Source organism: Lissotriton helveticus, chromosome 2_1 (genome assembly GCF_964261635.1).
Source record: "Lissotriton helveticus chromosome 2_1, aLisHel1.1, whole genome shotgun sequence".
NCBI classification, from domain to species: domain Eukaryota; kingdom Metazoa; phylum Chordata; class Amphibia; order Caudata; family Salamandridae; genus Lissotriton; species Lissotriton helveticus.
In genome coordinates, this window is record NC_136059.1 from 845,594,326 (window position 1) to 845,616,310 (window position 21,985).

The 21,985-nt window shown below is 41.5% G+C and overlaps 1 protein-coding gene across 2 annotated transcripts in view; it reads left to right on the forward strand.

The window, feature by feature from the left end:
- The window catches only part of PRDM6 (PR/SET domain 6), a 371,468-nt gene that overhangs the window by 134,140 nt on the left and 215,343 nt on the right, over positions 1–21,985 (forward strand). For both annotated transcript variants that reach the window (XM_078677375.1, XM_078677373.1), the window contains exon 2: positions 9,141–9,448. In XM_078677375.1, coding sequence (XP_078533501.1) covers positions 9,141–9,448 — 308 coding nt within the window. The remainder of the gene's footprint in view (positions 1–9,140; positions 9,449–21,985) is intronic.

Below are 21,985 nucleotides of genomic sequence, written 5' to 3' on the forward strand. Positions count from 1 at the left end.
TGTTCAGGTTGTAGTGGAAATAGTAAATCTGACCACTCCAGAATCCAACACTTTACCAAGTTTTTCTTATGTTGAAATAGGAATAAGAAATCGAATCCCTTCAAAATCCAACACTTTCCTTACTTTTTCTCAGTTTGGAGTGGGAATAGTAAAATTGCAGAATGCAGCACAAATAGAAAGAGCAAAAAGGTGAGAAATAAAAGTATTTCTCCTCGTTGTGCCAATCTAACGACTGCTATTCAGTGACGTAAGTTTTTGGCGCTGCCTAAGATTGACAGATCCTGGTAAATCGGGGGCAGTGCCAAAAAGCAATGGGTCTTTCGGTGGAACGCCCACAGCAACATACATTGCACACCTCTTTCATGCAGATACCTATGTGAAAGGGGACAATATTTACAAAGTGGCATTAAGAAACGAAAATGGCCTGGCGCCATTTTCTAATTATGGAGCAGGGCATTGTGCCACCGGAATGTCGGAAAAAGTGACGTTCTGGTGGCCCAATGCCGTTGTAAATATGCCCCTCAGTTTTGAAAACATAAGTACATTAATATATGTTTTCCTTCTCCTTCCACTCATATTTAACCTTTCCTCATAAGCCTACCTATCTTACATGGCCCTTTTTTGTGACAAAAAAACAATTAAGGGTTTGTCTTTCTGCTTTCACATGGGCCCTTACATGCCTGTCCAAATAGTTTTCAACATGGTGAGTGCCCATGTTGCATTTAACCTGATTACCAAATGGCTTTATATTCCTTTGATTGTATTTACTTTCCTATCCTCTCATTAACCCTACACATATATCCCTCAAGAGAACTTCTTCCACAATTCTGTATAACACCCATTGTCTGCTCTTTCCTCAGTGTAGGCCATTCCACACTGTAGACCACCTTAACACCTATAAGTTGGCCCTTACGGAGCTCTCACCAGCTCTCAATGGTGTCATAGTGTAAACGTTCAAAACCTCAAACCTGCAATGCCTTTCTCAGACCTTCAGTTCTCTACTTCCTTACCCTCCCATCATCATTAGTAAGTCGTCCCTGTCTGCCTCTGGCTTAGTGTGCTACCTTCTATCTAAAATATATAAATTCACACTATTTTCTCAAGGCTATTTTCAGAAACTTCCCTGGGCTACAGTCCACTACTTATCCACTCACCCAAAACTCACCTAATCTTTCATGATAGAAATATTCTCAATTAGATAATTCCTATACTCAAGAGAACCATCCCATCTGGCTAGTTATCTAACCCTTTTAGCATACTAACTGTTGTTGCAGCTATTTTCTGTTTAAAATCATATTTACCAATAATTTCAACCTTTTGCAATTGAAAAGATAATGCTATTATGTAGAGAACAATATCTTTCCTCGCATAGGCCAAACTAGGCTTCAGCTAGGCCTTGACTCCATCTTATTTCCTGAAACATCAATATTTGTCATTGTGTGTTTATTTCTCATTGACACAGCATGCAACACAATGGGCACTGATGTTTTGTGATGACATGGATTTCTTAAAGAACTTGGGGGAAAGCCTTTAGTTACTTTTCAAGACTCTTCCTTGTCACTCTCTGAAGGCAATGGCATTAGGACAGAGGGAAGCTATTATTATTATTTTGGTAGGATGGTAGTATTATATGACGTTTTATAATACTGTATATTGATTCGAAGATATATGCTCACCTTATGCTGTCTGTGCAATTTCTATTGCTTGGTATTTAACAGTTTAGTATAAAATGTGTGGTTTTGGAGCTCTGTGTAGGCTATTTTCTGAGCCTTTAGGGATGCTGCCTTACTTTCTATTGATTTGTCACACACTCCGGACTTAGGCTCTTTGCCAGACTTTGCTCATGCCGCACTATTTCAAATGCTGAAAGCCATCATGGCAATTGATTTCTGAGCCATATGACTGATTTATTGAGACTAACTATATTTTTGCCTTCTGTAATGCACTTTAATATTTTTTATAAACCTTCATAGTTTTCTAATTTACTGATCTCAAGCGCTTTTTGAATCAATCTTTATTTATGGACTGCTTTTTGAAATGCTGTTTGAATCATATCGTTAGAGACGCATTTCCTCATCTACTCTTGAGGACATCACTGTCCCCGATCCCCCATTGGTGCTTCATCTACATTATATAGATTATCTGAGAGATAGATCCGAAACTGTCAAACTCTTGGTTGCTTCTTTCGGAGTGCCTAACTTTGCTCTTCAACCATTCTTTGGTCACCAGAGCATTTTAGAATATTGTCTACCTTTGTTCAGAAAAATAAAAGAACTGCTGGCCCTTCACAGCCCTTAAATAAACACCCTGTCTCTCACCTACTTCTCTTCTCAAAAACAATAGCATATCTTATCTTCAACCATCTCACACTCATCTTCCCTCTTTGAGCCATCCTTCTGAGTATCCTGATGTTCCTGTAAGGAACTGCTACGCCTACTGACAGTTGGTAACTTCTTAAAATTAGTCAAACTGCCTTTCCTCTGTTTTCCATACGCCATTTCCCTGGGCAATATTCTCCTATCTCCTCACCAAAGCCACTCAAAAACCTTTATTTTCCTAATACTTCTCTCCACATCTTTACTATCACATTTCACACTGAACTGTGATTGGGTAGTTCTGTTGTTACTCGTGCTTGCTGCACACCCCACAGACATAAATTCAATGCTTCCTTGTCTCCACCTGGCCTAACTCAACAACTAATACCATTTTCTTTCCAACTGACACAATAACCCAGCTCCCTCATAAGAAAAGGCTTTGGGGTCACATCAATCCCAGAATGCATCTGGATATTTATTTTCAAATACACATCACCACCTGCAGCCAAAGACCCCCACCCATTCTATACTACTGCTCCTTTAATCAACACTCCAGGCTCAATCAAGGAGCAAAATTGCCTGGTGGAACAGTCTCCCTTAAATGAACAAAGTTATCAACATCACTACATGCACCATCTTCAGCATTTACAATTAAACACCTACTTCTTCCTACGAACAGAAGAGATTTGGCTATTAGCCAAACAAGAGCGCAGTCTACACTTCTGGATCTTGTGTTCAGTTTACAACCACTCTTAGCTCATCCTTGAACTCACTCTCTGATAAACATTGAGGATCCTCTCCCCTCCCACTGCACAAGAGACCATTGAAATCTCAGTTTGTCTTCTCGAAACACTACAATGACTGAGAACCAGCGTCTCAATTCATCAAACTTCAAATCATTTTAAACCCTACTTTCTGCAATAATAAGAGCAACTATATAAAGTACATATTATATACAGTTTGCCACTGTCCACTTGCCCACCCATCTCACACTCAGGACCACCCCTGTTTCTTAAATCACCTTTTTCCAGAAATGTCATATTGTATCTTGCTTTGCTATGTATATGTCTAAACCTGAATAAATACAAGTACATAGTCAAATATCTGAATGATTCTTTCTGTATTTAACAAGATCCAATTGCTTGCAAATGGCATGCAAACATTTTGTCACTATGGTAACCACAGAGCCACAAAGTATCCCTCCAACATCGTTGCTTCTGTTGCTTTATATTAAAGGTAATATTCCCACCATATGTATTCACATTGTACCATGCCAATTTTTTGTTGTTTTATATAGTGTGAACTTGGCCCAAGTGCTTTTGAGCACTTTATATGAGCACAAGATTATATTACACTAGGACTCAGGTTTTTTTAAATGTCTTGCCTGCGACAGCGCATGCACATCATGCACACTCCCTTATGAGAGATATATACAAAGGGCTTGCAGCCTCACCATTGCTTGGCATTCATTGGCTTCATTGTCATTCTTATTTGCTGCCTTCTAATTGGCCCGTGTGTGCCTTCGTCACTTCCTCTTCCTTCGGCTGGAGCATGGACCAACTAGTCATTGAATCAGCTTGATTGCGGTCCTTCCACTGATTGCGCTGTGATTTGTTTTCTCTCACACTCCCGGGTTGCCCATGTTGCTTCTTCTCTTCCCACCCCCATGTCTATATTGCTTCTTTTAATTGCCCGTGTTGCTTCCTTTGCCAACCCACTCACCCTTGTCTACTTTAATTACTGTGAAAAAAATGCATGTTGTTGCATTTGCTATATTTACACAATTAATGTAAGGTTGGCCTTTTCCTCATCCTCATTATTGTTGTCCATTATCCATGTTGAATGTTTTGACCACCCCCACTGGCCACAGCCCACTGGCCACAAGAAAAAAAGCGATTTGAGGTGCCCTGCACACACCACATCATAGAACTTTTTTATAACTTTTAGCCATTTCTACCCACCCAGAGTACAACCAGTATGTACACTGTGAGTCCAACACCCAGAGATATGTACATTTTAATGCATTGTCACTTAATTTACATGATTTATGAACCATTGGAAGATTGTGGTACTGCCCCAATGCCTGGATATGCCCCAGTGCTTAATTTGTAAAAAAATTAAGTGCAGCGCCCTTCTTGGAAGACCACTGCAGCCTGCACCATGCATTACCCCTGCTAGCTCTGCCAATGACAGTACCAACATAACAACCTTGCCATTGTACTCCTAACAGTGTGTCAATTCAGAGAATTTCAGGCAGCAAAAAGCTATAATAATGGCGTGAGAGGCTGGAATTATTCATTTGCAATGCAATTTGAATTGATAAACACGTTGGTGTGCTCACCTCAAAATTAAACAGGCAGCGCCACCATGCGGTGGACTCTCACTAGAGCCGGTGCTAACAATTAAGTGCTGGTGCAGATCACCGGAACCCACCTGCTCAAACTAAGCATTGCCATACCCTACATTCTATAAGTAGTCATCAGGGTGCATTTCTTGGCATTCTCAAAATTCCCAAGCCTATACCATCTAAGTTTTGTGTGAGAGAAAAAATAAATAAAGTGTATCAATATTAATCATAATCGAAATATGCTTTTCCTTATGCTATGCTTTTCCTATTTACTTCTTAGTTTTATTTGTACCCATCTTCAAAACTGAGAACAGGGAGTACAGATCCAGTTAATGCTGTGGAGCATTATGCTCACGGCTATTATTTTGTTAGGCAATCTATTTAATGCTGGACAATATATTCCTCAGAGCAGAGGTTACCTTTTAGTTTTCTGTCAGAAGAGAAAGAAGTGTACGAGACATGAAATATCATCATTAGTATTACGGGTTAAATCTCCACAATATCGACAGAGAGAAATAGGAGGGAGTGTTAAGGGAAAAATCTAAGCAAGCATTAGGAAAGCCAATAGGTCTGACCTTTGGGGTCTCTTGGCTCTGCCAATGGTTTTTGACCTTGCTGTACAGCATCTGTGCAGGATGGCTTAAAAGAATTAAAGTAAAATGGGGGCTATGATGCGGTGTTCACTCAGTTCTGTTGTTGGTATGTGCACTATACATGTCTCGCCTACAAAATGATCAAGTGATTTTGTTATTTACCGATTTGAATTGGTAAATAAAACAGAAATAGGTAATGGAAAAGCACTTTCTAAGTGAGGTGAGGGGAGGAACACTAAGGGCTGAGCTTGAGGGTAACATGGAGGGTCATGGCGGGGGTAGAAACATGCAGGGTGCGGGTGGGGAAGCAACACGAAGAGCACACGTTTGGGAAGGAGCATGGGGGGTCAAAAGCAACAGAGAAGGTGGGGTTTGGAAAGAGAAGTGAAATATAAGTAGAGCATGGGTGGAGGAAAGCAGCAATGAGGACAGTATTAGGGAGGGCAACATGGGGTGAATGGGGGACAATCACTCAGATGAGTAAGCAACAGAAAGAAGTAAAAGAGGGCACACACAGCATGGTGGAATCACATGGAAAACACACATACTCCTATGGAGTGCTTAATCCAACAGAAAAAAAGTAGTGCTTGAAAAGCAAGAAGTGGAAGCATAGAAGCCAACCAACTTAAAAGAGATGGTAAAGTGTCCCTGCTCATTGGGAGGGACAAATACAAGATTGACAAGCTGTAACATGTATAAGAAGCAGGCAAATTAGAGTGATAGGATAGCCAACCAATGACAGCAATGTGTGGGATCCAAGCCTCTGCATGGTATGCCACGCAACAAACAGCAAATGTGCTGTTTAGTAGGCTCCATCTAACAAGAGTGCTGTCAAGCATTCATGAAAGCAAAGCCGTTGAACAATAAATACTGGAAGTGCACAATATTAATCATGCTAATCCATATTTAATGCAGAGATAAAATATTTAACACACAGTTTAATTGCCCTTATTATGTGTATATTGCATTGCTGCCACTGGTGTGGCCTTGTAACTCAGTGGCAGTCTAGAACATGCATACATACTTTGAAAATATATTGGTGTATTGTTGTGTAATGTGTAGAGTTGTGCAAAGTGTGTCAAACTGTTTTGCTCTGAACATGATGCTGCAACACTCCGAGCAAGAGTCACAGAAAGTTGTGTGACACTACAAGTGCTACATACTTGAATACTTTGCGGAGTCCTAGGATCAATTACAAAGTATCACCACTGACATCTGGTTAAGATATGAGCTCAACCCACTTGAGATGCACAGAGACCTGCAGAACACATACCTCTTGTAAGGTCTATCTATCTGAGTGCAGAGATACACAGTGGTAGCAAGGATTTACAAAGTACATGCAGTAATCGTGCGCTCTGCACAGATGTGTGTGTAAAATCTAATTGCTTCTGGAAAATACGGCTTTTTCATAACTTTATTCTCCTGTCAAATGTTCTATTGCACTTACTGTTATGACCTCATGAATTTTATGTACACACCAGGAGGAATTTACTTTCAGTGATCTGGCCGCTCTACCATTTCTGCTCACAATTTTGAAAAATTGGAAAAATGACTTGTGAACCTCAGATTTTGATGGCACTTCCTAGATTTCCTAGAGGGGTTGCAGAATAAAATAGTTACCTGACCAAACTATTGATGTGTCCCTGAAAGATCTGTCCGTTTACAATAGCACACTTGCGGGTGTTAAGGGCACTGCAGAATACTTATTGACTGGTGGAAGGGTAGGATGTTAAGATGTGCTTTAGATCCATAGTAATTATCTTCTCAGAAGTGCCTTATTCTTGAACATAGCGCCTAAATTATGCACATTTGTTCATAGCACTCAAAATATCACCTTTCAGACCTACATACATTAGGTGGTGAATGTAGGTGAATGGACTTGCCTTGTGACATATACACGTGATTGGCCACTCACACTGGCATGTTTAGAGGTCCTAGAGAATTGATGGATGAATGAATGAATGACCTACTTATGAAGTGCAAACAAATGCCCGAAGGCGTCCAGGTGCTGAAGCAGTTACTCCGCCAGAGGGCGAGGGCATCGTCCCTATTCCAGAAACAGTTACAGGGCAAACAGCCAGGTCTTCAAGGCCTTGCGGACGGGAAGGTGTACAACGGTTTGCCAACTTTCTTTGTTCCATTGTCCCCCAGCATAACGCTCAGAGTCACATGACTTGTCACTGACTGACACATGAAAGGCAATGCCACTATACGTCAACTAATTGTGTATGAGTTTGAAATGTATTTTGGTATACTTATTGTGGTTACACCTTGAGATTAAATAGGCCTGCTTTCAAAGTGCCCACGGTGCTCGCAGTGCAGCTATTTCTTGTGAAACCAACATTAATAAGGAGAAGATTAGGACCTTTTGAAATGCACACAAAGCTACTACTTGAAGTTGATTTTCTATGTGAACTTATGGAGTATGGTTCAAGGTGAAAAGCGATGGCATGTCAAAAACAACCATTGGCAGAGCCAATACATTTGCCCTTAGTAGGCTGTGCTTGGGTATTTTTTGTTGTTTTTGCAAGCATATGTAAAATAAAGGAAAAGAAAGGAAAAGAGATAACAAAACATGTACAATTAAAAAACATTCACAAGTGTGACTGTTTCACTAGCTTCTTTTTAAACAACACCAACATGCATTTTCTTATTATTTGAAGGAGACAAGAACAAATCACCAACTAACCAAACACTTAAATCACAGGTAGCTACATTGTTACAAAGTCACTTGAACTTCACCTATAACATATAGAATAATATAACAAAATCAGTAGCCAGTATTTATAGTTAATATACAAAATAAATAAAATAAAAATCGTCTTTGAACCAGTTTGTCACTGAAAACAAAGGAACAACATTTAAGCAGATGTGAACAATAGACTTTGTGTAGTCACTCAAAGTGAAAGGAGCCAGTAGATAAAGTGGGCTGACCCAATACAACATGCTGTATGCTATAAAGGGAGGAGTAAAAATGTGAATGACAATCTAAAAGACTAATGGATGACGCCCCCTAATCAAAAGTCCCTCTCTGCATGTGTATTACATGAGAGTAAAAATAATAATAGTCTGATGAGACATCCAAAGCTGAGCCAAAGGCCATACATAAAATCAGGTCTTAATAGCAGAACTGTTTCCCTTTCATGAGTGGTACGAGGTCTGGAGGGCGTCTTGAAAATACTATCACCTGCAGTCTTTCTAACTCAGAGCAGTGTTTCAGCTTTGTAAAGCGTCACCGTATCAAATTAAGTCAGAAGTTATTCTCCACCTTGCATTCAAAACATTGCATATTTGTGTGTGTGAAGGTACATTAAAGGACTCTGTCAGATGTTCCGAACAGCAGTTTTAAGCCTTGTTTTAATGTGCCTTCAGGCTCATTGGCGGCTCCTGGTGGGAGTGCTGCGGGGCGGTGGGGCGGGGGAGGGGCAGGGTGAGGGTAGTAAACCACGGAATGGCCAAATGGCGCTGCAGCGTGCGCAATGTAATTCATTTTGTTTATCTATTTATGTATTTATCTCCGTTCGGCCTTATTCCTTGGTTTACTACCCCCCACCCTGCCCCTCCCCAACCCCACCCCACCGCCCTGCCCCAGGCTTCTCTGCAAAGAAGGGTTTGAAACCTGTTTGAGGTTGATTTCATCTCACTGCGTAGATTTAACACCATATTGCACAAAAGTGACATAAGTGTCAGTCATAGATTCAGAGAGTTCAGCCTTTGTGGCACAAACATAAAGTACATTTCTCATTTTAAAGACACAGTGAGGTGTCACATACATCACTTAATTTACTGAACCGTTCCTGAAAATTCTTGCAACCTGCATTATTTGTAAATTCCCTTTAATAGAATAACCTCTACAATTGCTCCCTTCCCTCCTTCTCTTCGCAGGTTGTGATATGTGCGCTGATAACCGCAATGGGGAGTGTCCAATGCATGGCCCGCTGCACTCCCTGCGCCGCTTGGTGGGTACCAGCAGCTCCGCAGCCGCCGCTCCTCCTCCTGAGATCCCAGAATGGCTGCGAGACTTACCTCGTGAAGTCTGCCTCTGCACCAGCACGGTACCGGGACTGGCCTATGGTATCTGTGCGGCACAGAGGATCCAACAGGGTACCTGGATTGGTCCTTTCCAAGGAGTTCTCCTGTCTCCAGACAAAGTGCAAGCCGGAGCCACCCGAAACACGCAGCATCTATGGGAAGTAAGTCAAAAAACCTTCTGTATAACAGTTGTTTATTAAGTATTGGTTGATAAAGACCAATAGGCAAACTAAAGCCTATCCAAGAGGCAACGTGTCCTGGGGACATTTGTAGTCTCATGAGATTGCAGAAACTGTGCTACCTGACATAACTTTTTTCGAAAAATGGTATGCTGTTTTTCATTGTTAGCTAGTTAGTAAATGTATGTAACTGTCTTTCTCAGACCATAGTTTCCACTCCTGTGATATCATTAGATAACTTGTCAAGTGTCCTGCTGGAAACTTACAAAACATGTGGCAGTGGTGGGTTAGAGGCAGAATTTTAATAACATTTGAGCTATCAATACAGTGCGGATGTACGTTAGTACAATGCGATATTTGAGATCGCGGTACTTTACAACGCTGCCTTTACAACGCAAGTCGTTACAACGACTTGCGTTGGTGTGCGTGGATTGTGGATTATTATAATTTTATATTCTAACACCAGCCCACGTAACAGTAGGGAAGGTGTTGGAATATAAAATTACAATATTCCTTATACAACAGCGCCATCCAGCGCAAGTCGTAGTAACGACTTGCGTTGTAATGGCACCGTTGTAAAGGAACTGCGGTGTAAACACCGCGTTGTAAACGATGTTCCCCATACAGTGCAGTCTGTTCCTTTTGATAGAGTACACTATTCACACCTCATTCTCTTCCAGTGTATAATTTTCAACTCCAAATCGAAATCTAGGGTGTGGTTATAATCAGAATGTAAACATCTGTAAATAGTAGCATATATTGCAGTTTTGATGGTGTATATTTATGAAACTATTAGATATAATTAAATTGGGTTAGAGGTATTTACAGCGTCAAAACTGCAATATTTAGTACTATATACCCAAACGTTAACATTGTGATCATAACCTCACCCTAGATTTCAATTTGTATTGAAACTTTTGCCACTTGAAGAGAATGAGGGGTAAATATTCTTCTGATTAAAGGCTGAGTTGACATTGCCAAGATACAAACGTGAGTCACATATCATAAAGATGTCAGTGACATGCCCTTTTTTTTCCCAACAAATTTTATTGTTGACAGACACAAAAGGCTCAGGTGACACCAGGACAACACATTGTATATGTATCATAGTGATGGTAAAGTTGTCAACTTTTACAATATCAGTGTCGCAAAGTCCATATGTATATTATTGTACAAAGTCTCCAATCGTAACATGTGAGTACATATACAATTTTTCTCAATATGAATACCAAACCTTTAATCTTTCTGGCAGATCTTCAGTGAGTGACATGCACTTTTAACTCAATGAGCCACATTGTTTTCAGAAGCGGATCCTTGAGGGAGGGCTGCGGGGCGGTGGGGCAGGGCGTGGAGGGGCAGGGTGGAGGGTAGTAAACTCTGGCATACGGCCGAACGGAGGTAAATAAATAAATAGACCGAATTACATTGTGCGCGCTGCATCGCCATTTGGCGTTGCAGCGCACGCAATGTAATTCGTTTTAATTATTTATTTATTTACTTACCTCAGATCGGCCATATACCGGAGTTTACTACCCCCCCAGCCTGCCCCTCCCCCACCCCACTGCCCCGCAGCACTCCCTCGAGGAGCTGCTACTGATGTTGGTCACAATTAAAGCTTCTTTATTGATTTGTAATGCTAGTTTCTAGAACCTGTAGGAAAACCGATTTTCATATTTCAAATCAAAGTGTATTTATTTCCAAGATATAATCTTCTAGGAATTTAAAACAATAAATAATGCAGCTTGCAATATAAGAAATGCTAAACCACCATGTTTTAACTCAATACAATAGTCCATATGATTTACCCTTGACCTAAAAGTAGTTCAATATTTTCTCTTTAGTTTATGAATAAAAATCAATTATTCACTTTGAAGACCTAGTGCTTCTCAATCTCAATCTTAAAATTCATGCCAGAGTGCCTAATGACCTGTGGATATTGGGTGATACATTAAGGAAGTTATTCATAACAATCCCACCGAATTGAATGTTTTTCTTGTGGAAACAGATTAGATTTATACAATACAGTATTGGTTCCTTCCAGAAAGATAGTACATTGTTCAACATAAACCAGCAACTCGATCAAAAGATACATAATTCTCAAAAACTCAAATATGTATCAGTTTTTCAAGCTTAATCACCCCGGGCCTGATTCAAAAGACTTTTTCTGTGAGTTACTATTGTCTAGTGTGTAAATTTTTCTTCAATGTCTTGTAATAAGACATATTGATTCATGGAAAAGCTTTGTGAATAGCCTCTGATTCACAACATTTTTTTTTCTAGGAGAAAGCATGTGCCACTTCTTTAATTTCAGAGTAAGTCACACCTACATCTGGAGAAAGTGACAATTAGCCACAGATGTATCAGGCCTGGAATCTGAGGTGTATGGAGATGTGTTTCACTCATAGGACATGAAAAGGCTTTTTGAATCGGGACCAAATTTATTTGTGCACATGATTGTTTGTCTAGAAGGGTTGTTAGTGTTAATGTGATGAAAGCAAAACAAAATGGAAACTTCCTGGTGAGCATTTTTATCTGATGATGGGTATTTCTGCACATATATGTCATACTTCCCAAAGAAAAGAAAAATACTTTATATGTTGAACACACATTTATAATTGCAACCCTGTTATATTATGCTGATTTGTGAAGCACACTAATCAACCGTGAGGGTATCCAGGCGCTTAGCTGGAGGGGAGGCGGAAGACTCTCTGGAGGGTGTTTAAAAAGTCAGGTCTTCAGCTTCTTGTGGAACTCAAGAAGCTATGAAGATGCTCTGATGAGCTGCAGGAGGGCGTTCCTTGGTCTAGGGGAGATGTAAGAAAAGGCACGACCTCCTGCTCTGCTACCGTATATGCGGGGTACATGTGTAAGTTAGAGTCCAGCTGAACGGAGGTGTCTGGAGGGTTGATGGAAATGTATGCAGCTGTTGAGGTATTGCAGGCTAATGTTGTGGAGTGCTTTGTATGTGTGCACTCCTTTTCATCACTAATTTAGAAGATGTCTCATTTCAACTCTGAACATGTAGGGAGCTGTAGCCCATCAGTCACCTGTTTAGCTAATTTATTTCTTAGATTAAAGTGTCTCTGGATCAGTGATACAATTTGCCACATTTCGGTGTCTCTTTTCATCACTAAATTGTCACGTAGACTTACAAAATTAGGAGGCAGATTTATTAATTTTTAGTGCAGTGACAAAATCTTTTGCACTGCATTTGCAAAGGGAATAAAGAAGTGCAGAGTCATACTTATTAATAAGCACTGGCAAAGTCAATAGGGCTCACCTACACAATTAATTCACTTTGCCAATGAGTTTTAGCCATGCTGCACAGCATCATGGCTACTGTGGCAGCATGGCTGAAAATAAGACCTGACCATGCCTTCAAAAGGAAAATAGCTTCTTTTTATTTGTATTTACTAATCCAAAATGGTTCAGCAAATTAAAAAAAAAATCGTGTAAAAGAGCTTCTTTTAAATGTAGCACAAATGCACTTTAAAGAAAAACAATAAAATAGTTAACTGGATTGTGGGTGGTGGTGGTGGGAGAAGCATAGTGAGGTAGAGAACACAGAGGCAGAAAGGAAAAGCAGACGTTCAAAAGAGAGCAGCACAGATGTGGTTAGAGTAGAGTAGAACATGGGTGAAAGAGCAATGTGTAGAGGGAGAAAAGCACACAAGGGGGACAGTTGGAAAACACATGCACTCTCATGGAGTGTCTGAACAAATAGAAAAAAGTAGTTTTCGTAGATGGGAGTAGAGGAAACATAGACGCCAGCCAATCAAAGAGATGGTAAAGAGTTCCATTGGAGGGACACACACAAGATGGACAGGCTGAAACAAACAATGAATACCATCCAATACAAAGTAAGCAAAGTAATGCCAACCAATTGTAAGCACTGGACATGTTATACCCAAAAATGTCTTGAGAAGACATAATATTTTGATGCAAAGCCAACCTGACTATCTTAGTAGATACGACTCTGAGTCAAAAAACACAAAGTGGGGCAAAGCAGCACAAAGGGCTATAAGTGTAGAGAAAGTGTCTCAATTCCAGCACAAGATACTTTTTGTGCTGCAAAGTAAATACTCTTTCAAAATGTTGTACCACTTTACTTCTCTTTGCGAAACTTTCTACTGGCACAAAATCATAGTAAAGTTGCACCTAAGTATTTCTAGCTAAAGTATTTTTTTATATAAAAGACAGGAGTTACACAATAGTTTTCTACTGCAATGCTTCCCTCTTACCTAAGAATCATAACCATCCTTGTAAGGTGCATTATGAATTAAACAACTAAAAAGCATTAGGGACTGTGCGTTCTGAGCACACTCTAGAGTGTAAAGATAAATCTTTACCTTTCAGGTAACACACATGAAAAAACCGTCACATTTCTTCAATGTTCTTCTTCCTCACTCCACTCCAGAGACATATTATCCATTGCATATAAATAAATCCTACCCTATTTCTGATTAAACTTTATCTCCACGGGATGCGTGTTTTAAGGCTACACTTGCCACTCTGGCCTAGTGATGTCTTAGTGTGGTATGCTTCAACACTAGGGCTACGATCATGCCACTGCTTTACATGATCACCTCCTTGTGCAGTACCTTTCTCATAGCCACCCATCTGGCTTCCAATTGGGGCAGCATAAAGAGGCCTGTGTTTATCCCTATATATTGAACAAAACAGTACATGTATCCACATAAACAGGAGATGTTCCCTTTCACGGAATATCACTCAAGGGGTGATATCCCTTGTATGGAAATATCCAAAATATACTAGAAACAAGAGAGGAGTCCTTCGGCACTATGATACCCAATTCATCACAGGATCACCCTCTTTTAGAGTCTGAGAAGAGACAAGGTCTATAAACCACAAGGGCGTACTCATTTGATAAGAATGCTTTCTAACAATACCCAAAAATCACATTTCTTGCTGACAAATTGCTGCAGGGTAATGATCCTCATTTATGAAACCGAGGGAGGTTAGACAACATACAATTCTTATGCAGGGATCATATCTCACCCACCTCCCATCCTGTCTCCTAAGAACACACCCAGATTCATCATTGGGTTGTGTTTCTGTTGCGTCATGCATGGTGTCGCAAGGGCAATGCAGTCCTTAAGTTAGATTTACTAAGCAGTGCAAGGTTGGTAAATCTGAAGTAAAGCAAGACTGCTAAACCTGGGAATGCATCAAAATGCTGTGCCTTCCCGACAGAGGCGCAATAAAGAAAAATATATTTAATTTCTACTTGTGTTTTCCTTTTTCCAAGTGTGCTGCATTCTGCAGTCCACTGAAAATAAGGCAAATGCCTCTAAAGTTTTTTTTGTGCAGGAAAGTGTCACTTCCTGCACAAAGACAATCCTGCTTGAAACACAAGCACCCTCACACCATGACACAATAGTGCCTGCGTTGGCCCTAGGCTGCACTGAGTGCACCAGGACAGGGAGAGAGAAGGAATGCACCGTATCTTGATAGATAAGGGACATTCCTTACCAGTCCATTCGACCCAGCGCAGCACGTTGACCTTCTGGTTGCGCTGCATCAAAGTTTGATTATTCTCGCCCCCAATCTTTACTTTTTGGGTCTGAGTGTTAATGATCTGATTAACATAGGCAAAGAAGTGATAATTGGCATCATTTCTAATGATGCACCCCCGAATCAGGTAAAATTGTTTTTGCTTTTTGAACTGCTTTTCTATCTAGAAAAAGAAGAAATGTCTGTAGATTCATCGTAGTAGGATATGTGCAAATTAAAATGTAGCATATTCCTGTACGAAGAGAGTAAAACAAAAGGGAACTATTTCGTTTTCAGCTGTACATCTCTAAAGTATCATCACGCTGCACTTCTATCCTTCACTGATATAATTTTCTGTCTGAAAATATTCTTAAAACGGTTGACAGAGTAAGTAAGAAAAGCTCTTACCAAAAAGCGAACATAGGATAGTAACATGGAGGGCAATAAAATGTGGTACTATGACATTTCTTTTTCCAAAGTTTGTAAACACATCTTGTTGTCCTGATGCCCCTGAGAAATGCTCCTTAATCATTTTACCGCACATTTATATATCACACGTTACAAGCCAAGTTCTCTCTTTGTACATTTATACGGGGCCTTCCTACTGCAAAATTCCATGGCACTAATTTTGTGATGCTCTGAATGTCCTCCTGGGATTGAAGCCTGTGATCATCAGTTTTACACTCAGATCTCTGCCCATGGTGACGAGTGCACAAACCTATCCCACCTATGCCTTCGGCTGCGCAATTCAGCACTTTACAGACAAAGGTGGCATATAGAGCACTACTGAAAAGTACCTATATTCAAGATCACGACTTTCACTCATATAGAAGTTGCATTCAACAGGAATATTAATTCTTAGAAAGGGTGATTAACATTAGCCTTTCATCTCACTAATTTCCCTCATTAATTTCTCCATGTTGGATGTAGATATGTATACAGATCAATTGTAAAATTGGCACCACAATTCTTAACCCGACCCCAAAAACAACAAGAGATCCAGATGTTGTGCATGCTTACCCTCTCTTCAACTGTGCCTTTATATGGAAAACCTTCAGTAAAATGTATTCTTGCAGTGTGGAAACGGTACATAGGCGTTCTGCGCTTCTGCCCACCCGCCGATCCTCCAAAGCACTCAACGTGAGCCCACTGTTTGCTTTGTACTCGATCCATGAACTTCACTGAACAGTCATTGAGAGTCTATTAAAGACCATTTCACTTGCTCACAGCAGGGCTTGTCACCTGTGAATGTTTATTTGAAAAGATATTGTTTCTAGCTAACGGCCAAGATAATTCTTTGTGACATTCAGAAAGATAGAGTGAGCAGTAGACGGTTGTAGGGAAATGGAGCAAAGGATGTTAGTCAAAGAAAGGACTGAAAAAAAGAACTAAGTAATACAAAATAAAAAGAAAAAAAGAACCAACAACAGAAAGAAAGAAAATGCAGTAGTGAACAAAATACACATCTATACAGTAAAATTACATTTAAACATTGAATGAAAAATGCAGAATTAAAGGAATGGAATACAGGAAGAAAATTAAAATGGAGAAAGAAAAGTAACATAATAAGGAAATAAAAAGTTAAACAAATAATATAACAAAAAAGAAAGAAAAAAGATAGATAGATAGAAGAACAAAAAAAATAATTAGGAAAGAAAGAAGGAGTGAGTCAAGTGAAAGAATATCAGAAGAAATTATTGAAAGTAATCATTGTGTTAAAAACTGATGATTTAAGAGAAAATAGGAGGAAGAATGAATCATTTACAAAAGGATATCACGCAGAATGGAAGGAATGACAGATGGAGAATGGAATATGGTAAAAGAAAAATTGTCAAAGGAAGGAACAGGAAAATAGCAAAGTTTAGTAATATTGATCAGAAAGCAGGCAGGCATAACTTAGAAAACTGAAATGATCAGGAAACAGTGAATACGCGAGAAAGTTATTGGGACAGAAAAGCTGAACTTTAATTAAAGGTTCTATATATACACGTGTCTGTGCGTATGTCTGCATGTTTGAATAGAAACATTAATAAACGCCTTTAGATGACTTACTTGGGGCATCTCAAATCAGATTTGCTTTATAAATGTATACAAAACATAATTTTAAAAAGAGATATGATTAAAATGCAGAGCTAAACAATCAAAATGAAAATAAATAAATAAATCAAAGCAAAAGACCGGCTAATTTCAAGGTAAAAGGAACATATAAGAGGTCAATATTGGGGGAAAAACATTTGCGAGAAAAAGTTACACAGGACAAAAACGTAGAACAGTAAGGTAAGCAAAATAGTGGCAGGAATACAGAGCACAAGGGCAAGACCAAGAATAAAAGGAAACTAAGAACTATTTTTGATTTTTGCAGTGAGAGAAAGGAAAGAGAAAGGCAGGGTGAAAAAACATTAAAAGAGAGTGAGGTATGAGGTTGACCGGTGTACAAGAGTTCACTGCTCTGGTAAGCCAAAAATATTAGCCATTTCTCTCATTTAATGTTTCGTTTTCTCTAGGACCCAGTGTTTTTGTGTTATATAGATGTGCCATAAAGCTCATTTGTTTTAAACAAAAACAGCTCGTGGTGTATTAAGTAAACATTCCCCTTGGTAAGGCGGCCGCAGATGCCAACAATATTTGAAAGTACGATAACAATTCCTGGTCATTTTCATCTTGAAGTAATGGGAACAATCCCTTTTCGAATATTTGTGCAAAGAAAACAGAAAGTTTCTCAGCAATTAGGCTTTATTGATGAGGGTGAGATAATTTCCCCCTAATGTGTTTGCTAATAAAGAACTGAAAAGGCACACTTGATTCCAACATATATGAAAACATTATCTCCATTATTAATGTGTTTTTATTCCCAAGAGATAAATTAATCTCCCTGCACATGCTTTCCCCTTTCTGTTTTACATCAGAATTTAATAAGACTAGACGGCAGGAATGCACACACAGTACACTTAACATTCTATGGGAAAGCAACTCGGAAGTTTAAAAGGCAAATAAGCTACAGTAATTGAGGTTTTTCGGCCCCTGAAGTTTTTCCCGCAGTTGAAATTTAGAAGCATGTCGATGGTAAAAGCGCACACGTTGACAGCACATTTTTCAAAGTGGAGCATGAGAACAGTTTGCATTAAGCGTACCTATGTGATGATGGGGGTACCGGTGCAAACTACAGGTAGGCCTCTGTGGTGTGATAACCAGTGCATGACATCAAAGGGCTTCGCGCGAGAAGTGTGTTCCCACCAGCATGCCAGGCAGACACAATTCTAAAGGAAAGACACAGCCACTAAAAGGCCAATGGATTTCTGAGGGCTTAAATAAAGGGTGCTACTCATGGTTATATGTGAATTTGGCGAAAAATAAAATTGATTAAACCGCTTCTAATTACCGTTTTTGTCAAACTTGTTTTTAAAAAAACATTTTTTTCCCTTGAATGACATTCACCATGCTGGTAAAACAAAACTGACGAATCCACTTGGTGTAAATAACTGAGTGCCAGTTGGCCTTTTCCTGATTTCTCCCACTCTTCCTCGTAGTTAAAAGGATCTTCTTCTACAGTATATTTTTTGTTATGAAGTTTCTCCCTCCTTCGCCGCACCTTAAGGGAATTCCCTCTGCTATCCCACTTTCATTAGCTCTGTTTAATTTTCTTAGGGAAACCCCAACCCCCCACCCCGACCATGCTTTCTCACCTCTTTCCCCCTCCCTATATTTTTCCTTGCAGGTTAGTTACTCTTTCTACTCCTTCTGCAACCATTTTTTCTGTTCTGTCTGCCCTTCCACTCCCTTTTCTCACCTACCTTCATTTTTAGGTCTCACCTAGCGACGCAGCGATTGCGCTGCACACCTTGGCGAAATCTATTGTTGTCGATTTTTGTTTGGAAGGGGGACAGGAGATGTGCAAATACCCGGACAGGCGATGTGCACGTGTACGGCTCGTGGCGACGTTTCTGCAGAACGGGCGCATTGTGGCTTTCACTTTTCCTTAATGTAGGCGCTTTCTGCTGCTTGTATAAACTGTCGCTTAGTCCAAGACTGAAACCTGTTAATGTGAAAAGTTTAGGGCTCTTTAATGGTAAGGGGGGCAGTCAGAGCCGGGCAGTTCTAGGGCCATTGATATCATTAGGGACTTAGCTTGAACTTGCCGTCCAAGTTGACATCACGGAGCCGGTCGTGCTGCGCAGGGGGCTGTTCCTGGGGGGAGGTGAAGCCTCCTTCGAGTGGCAGCAGAGCTCAGCTCTGTGATCTTCCAGCCACAGCTGCTCCTGACCCTCCCTCGGGGCCAGGGGGGCTCCCTGCAGGCTGGCAGCTTCCAACACAGATCCGTGACCTCCTCCTCCCTCCTTCAGCGTCCCCTCCCCTGTCTGCAGGCTGTGGAGGCCCCATGCTCTGATGTCCCCTTCTCCTGGGCTCCACAGGGCACCTTCTTGTGTGCCACTGGCTGGGTAGGCCGCTAGCTACCTTTGCCCTCGTTTCAAGAGGTTCTGGTAGGGGGTGTTGCTGGCATTGACCTCTTGTGCAACCCTGCCTTTACATCCAGGACACCTGTCTTCGGAACTGTACCCCTCTTTTCTGACCAGGCACCTGCTTTTATGAAGGCACTTCCAACTTGTCTTTCTCGGTTCAAGCCCAGTACCTATTAGAAGGCTGCTCTACCCTTTCTCTCACCACTGGGCACCAATTTTCAATGTCTCGGTCCTTTCTTCCTCCACGGACACTTTTTTTTAAATCACCACCTTTTGCTTCTCTTAGCAGCACCTATTTCTAAATTTCTGAACCTGCTTTTGAGGAGTCTGTTTTTGCGATCCTACTGTTGCTGTATTTCTGTCTGTCCGGAGCCCACTCCTCGCCGCACCCGCTGCGCGGGTGCCGCATCGTCAGTGTGGGCCTGAGGAGGGGACTTTGTCCATTGAGGGGGAGCTTGTGAAGGCGGAGTGAACTGTGCAAGGACTCAGTGTCCCAGGAGCCCCCGCACGCATACACACCTGGGCTGATTTCATCGCCCGGCCCCGCCCTGCGGCACCCGCAACCTTGAAAAAACCTGTTGATCATTTGACCAGTGGGAACCTGCTTTTGAGGAGTCTGTTTTTGCGATCCTACCGTTGCTGCATTTCTGTCTGTCCGGAGATCACTCCTCGCCGCACCCGCTGCGCGGGTGCCGCATCGTCAGTGTGGGCCTGAGGAGGGGACTTTGTCCATTGAGGGGGAGCTTGTGAAGGCGGAGTGAACTGTGCAAGGACTCAGTGTCCCAGGAGCCCCCGCACGCATACACACCTGGGCTGATTTCATCGCCCGGCCCCGCCCTCCGGCACCCGCAACCTTGAAAAAACCTGTTGATCATTTGACCAGTGGGAACCTGCTTTTGAGGAGTCTGTTTTTGCGATCCTACCGTTGCTGCATTTCTGTCTGTCCGGAGCCCACTCCTCGCCGCACCCGCTGTGCGGAGGCCGCATCGTCAGTGTGGGCCTGAGGAGGGGACTTTGTCCATTGAGGGGGAGCTTGTGAAGGCGGAGTGAACTGTGCAAGGACTCAGTGCCCCAGGAGCCCCCGCACGCATACAAACCTGGGCTGATTTCATCGCCCGGCCCTGCCCTCCCGCACCCGCATGACTACTTAATAGATCTGTCCGCGCTGCGCGGGAGCGCGCGGGAGTGCCCGGGCCCTCTGCGGCCCTCAGAGGCCTGAGGAGTCTGGTCTGGGCTACGATCCCTGGCAAAATACCCAGGTCATTGTTCCCCCTTTATGTGTGTTAAGTCTGTTGTGTGTTCTGTCACTGTTAAAAGATCTTGTTTTGGGTACAGGCGAAGCATTGTCTGATATACAATCTGGGATAAGCATCTTGTCTCTGCATATTGCATAGAGTATGTCGAAACTGAAGGTTGACAAAATTTCATCGGGGGGGCCACTATGGACAATTACTTGGTAAAAATAGTTAACAAAATAAATAACGAGCGGAGAGTCTCTCTAGGTAGAGATAGCCCTGTGGTAATAGATTTTCCTATCTCTCCTTCTCTCTCTCCTACCTCTATCGCCCCACCGCTGGTAACTTCTGTGGTGACACCATCTGCTACTTGCAAAACTATAGCTATTTTAGAAGGGGCCCAAGATGGCAATATCCAAACACGTCATATGCCTGCCACTCTGGCTACTGTAAGTCCTAGTGACGTTATCTCACTTGGCCCCTCTACTCTTGAGCCTAACTTGATTTATGTAGAGAAACTCATGAAATCCCTGTTATCACCCATTATTGAGAGCTTGGAATGCCTAAAGGGAAGGGTTGATAGGCTCGAACAAACCTCCCTGGACAATTTCCACTCCTTAAAAACCTTAATAACATTCCAGGCAAAAAACAGGGAGTTGGTAAATTTATCTGACAACAACTCGAGGGGAGCACTTGAGCCAGCAACCCAAGAGTGGGGGAGTGCTAGCGAGGGGCCCTCGGCAGGGAAAGCCTTATCTAAGGCTTCCAATGATCTAGCCAAAAGTAGATGCCCCAAAAATTTAGCATCTCACGCAGGAGGGAGCAACTCTCAGGCCCTGGGTACAGACATTACACCCATATCGAACTTGGGTTCCAACTTTAATGGCACTAGCAGTAGGCCCTTGGCCCCTAATTGTCCTCCATCAGTTGCCCCTGAAGATGCCATAGTAGAGGCACCACGGGTTTAGCTCATCTTAGTTTGCCCCCAGCATGTCTCCCCTATGTAGTGGTCCTAACAGGGGTCCCTAAACTTAAGGAGGGTAAATATGAATCTTACCAGGAACTGAAAAATAAAACCATGTTCTGGTTAAATACAAATAGGCCTATTCTAAAACACCATGATGGGAAAATCTTAAATGTAAGAAGAGCAAGTTGGGTGGGCGACCGTAAGAAGGATATAAGTGGCGATTGTATTTTGGTCAATTTTGGCGATCCTAGGGCAGTTAGCCACATATGCAACCAGTAACCCACACTTGGAAGCACGGGGATTGACACTTTTGACTTAAGCTATTTCCATCAGCAAACTTTGCCCC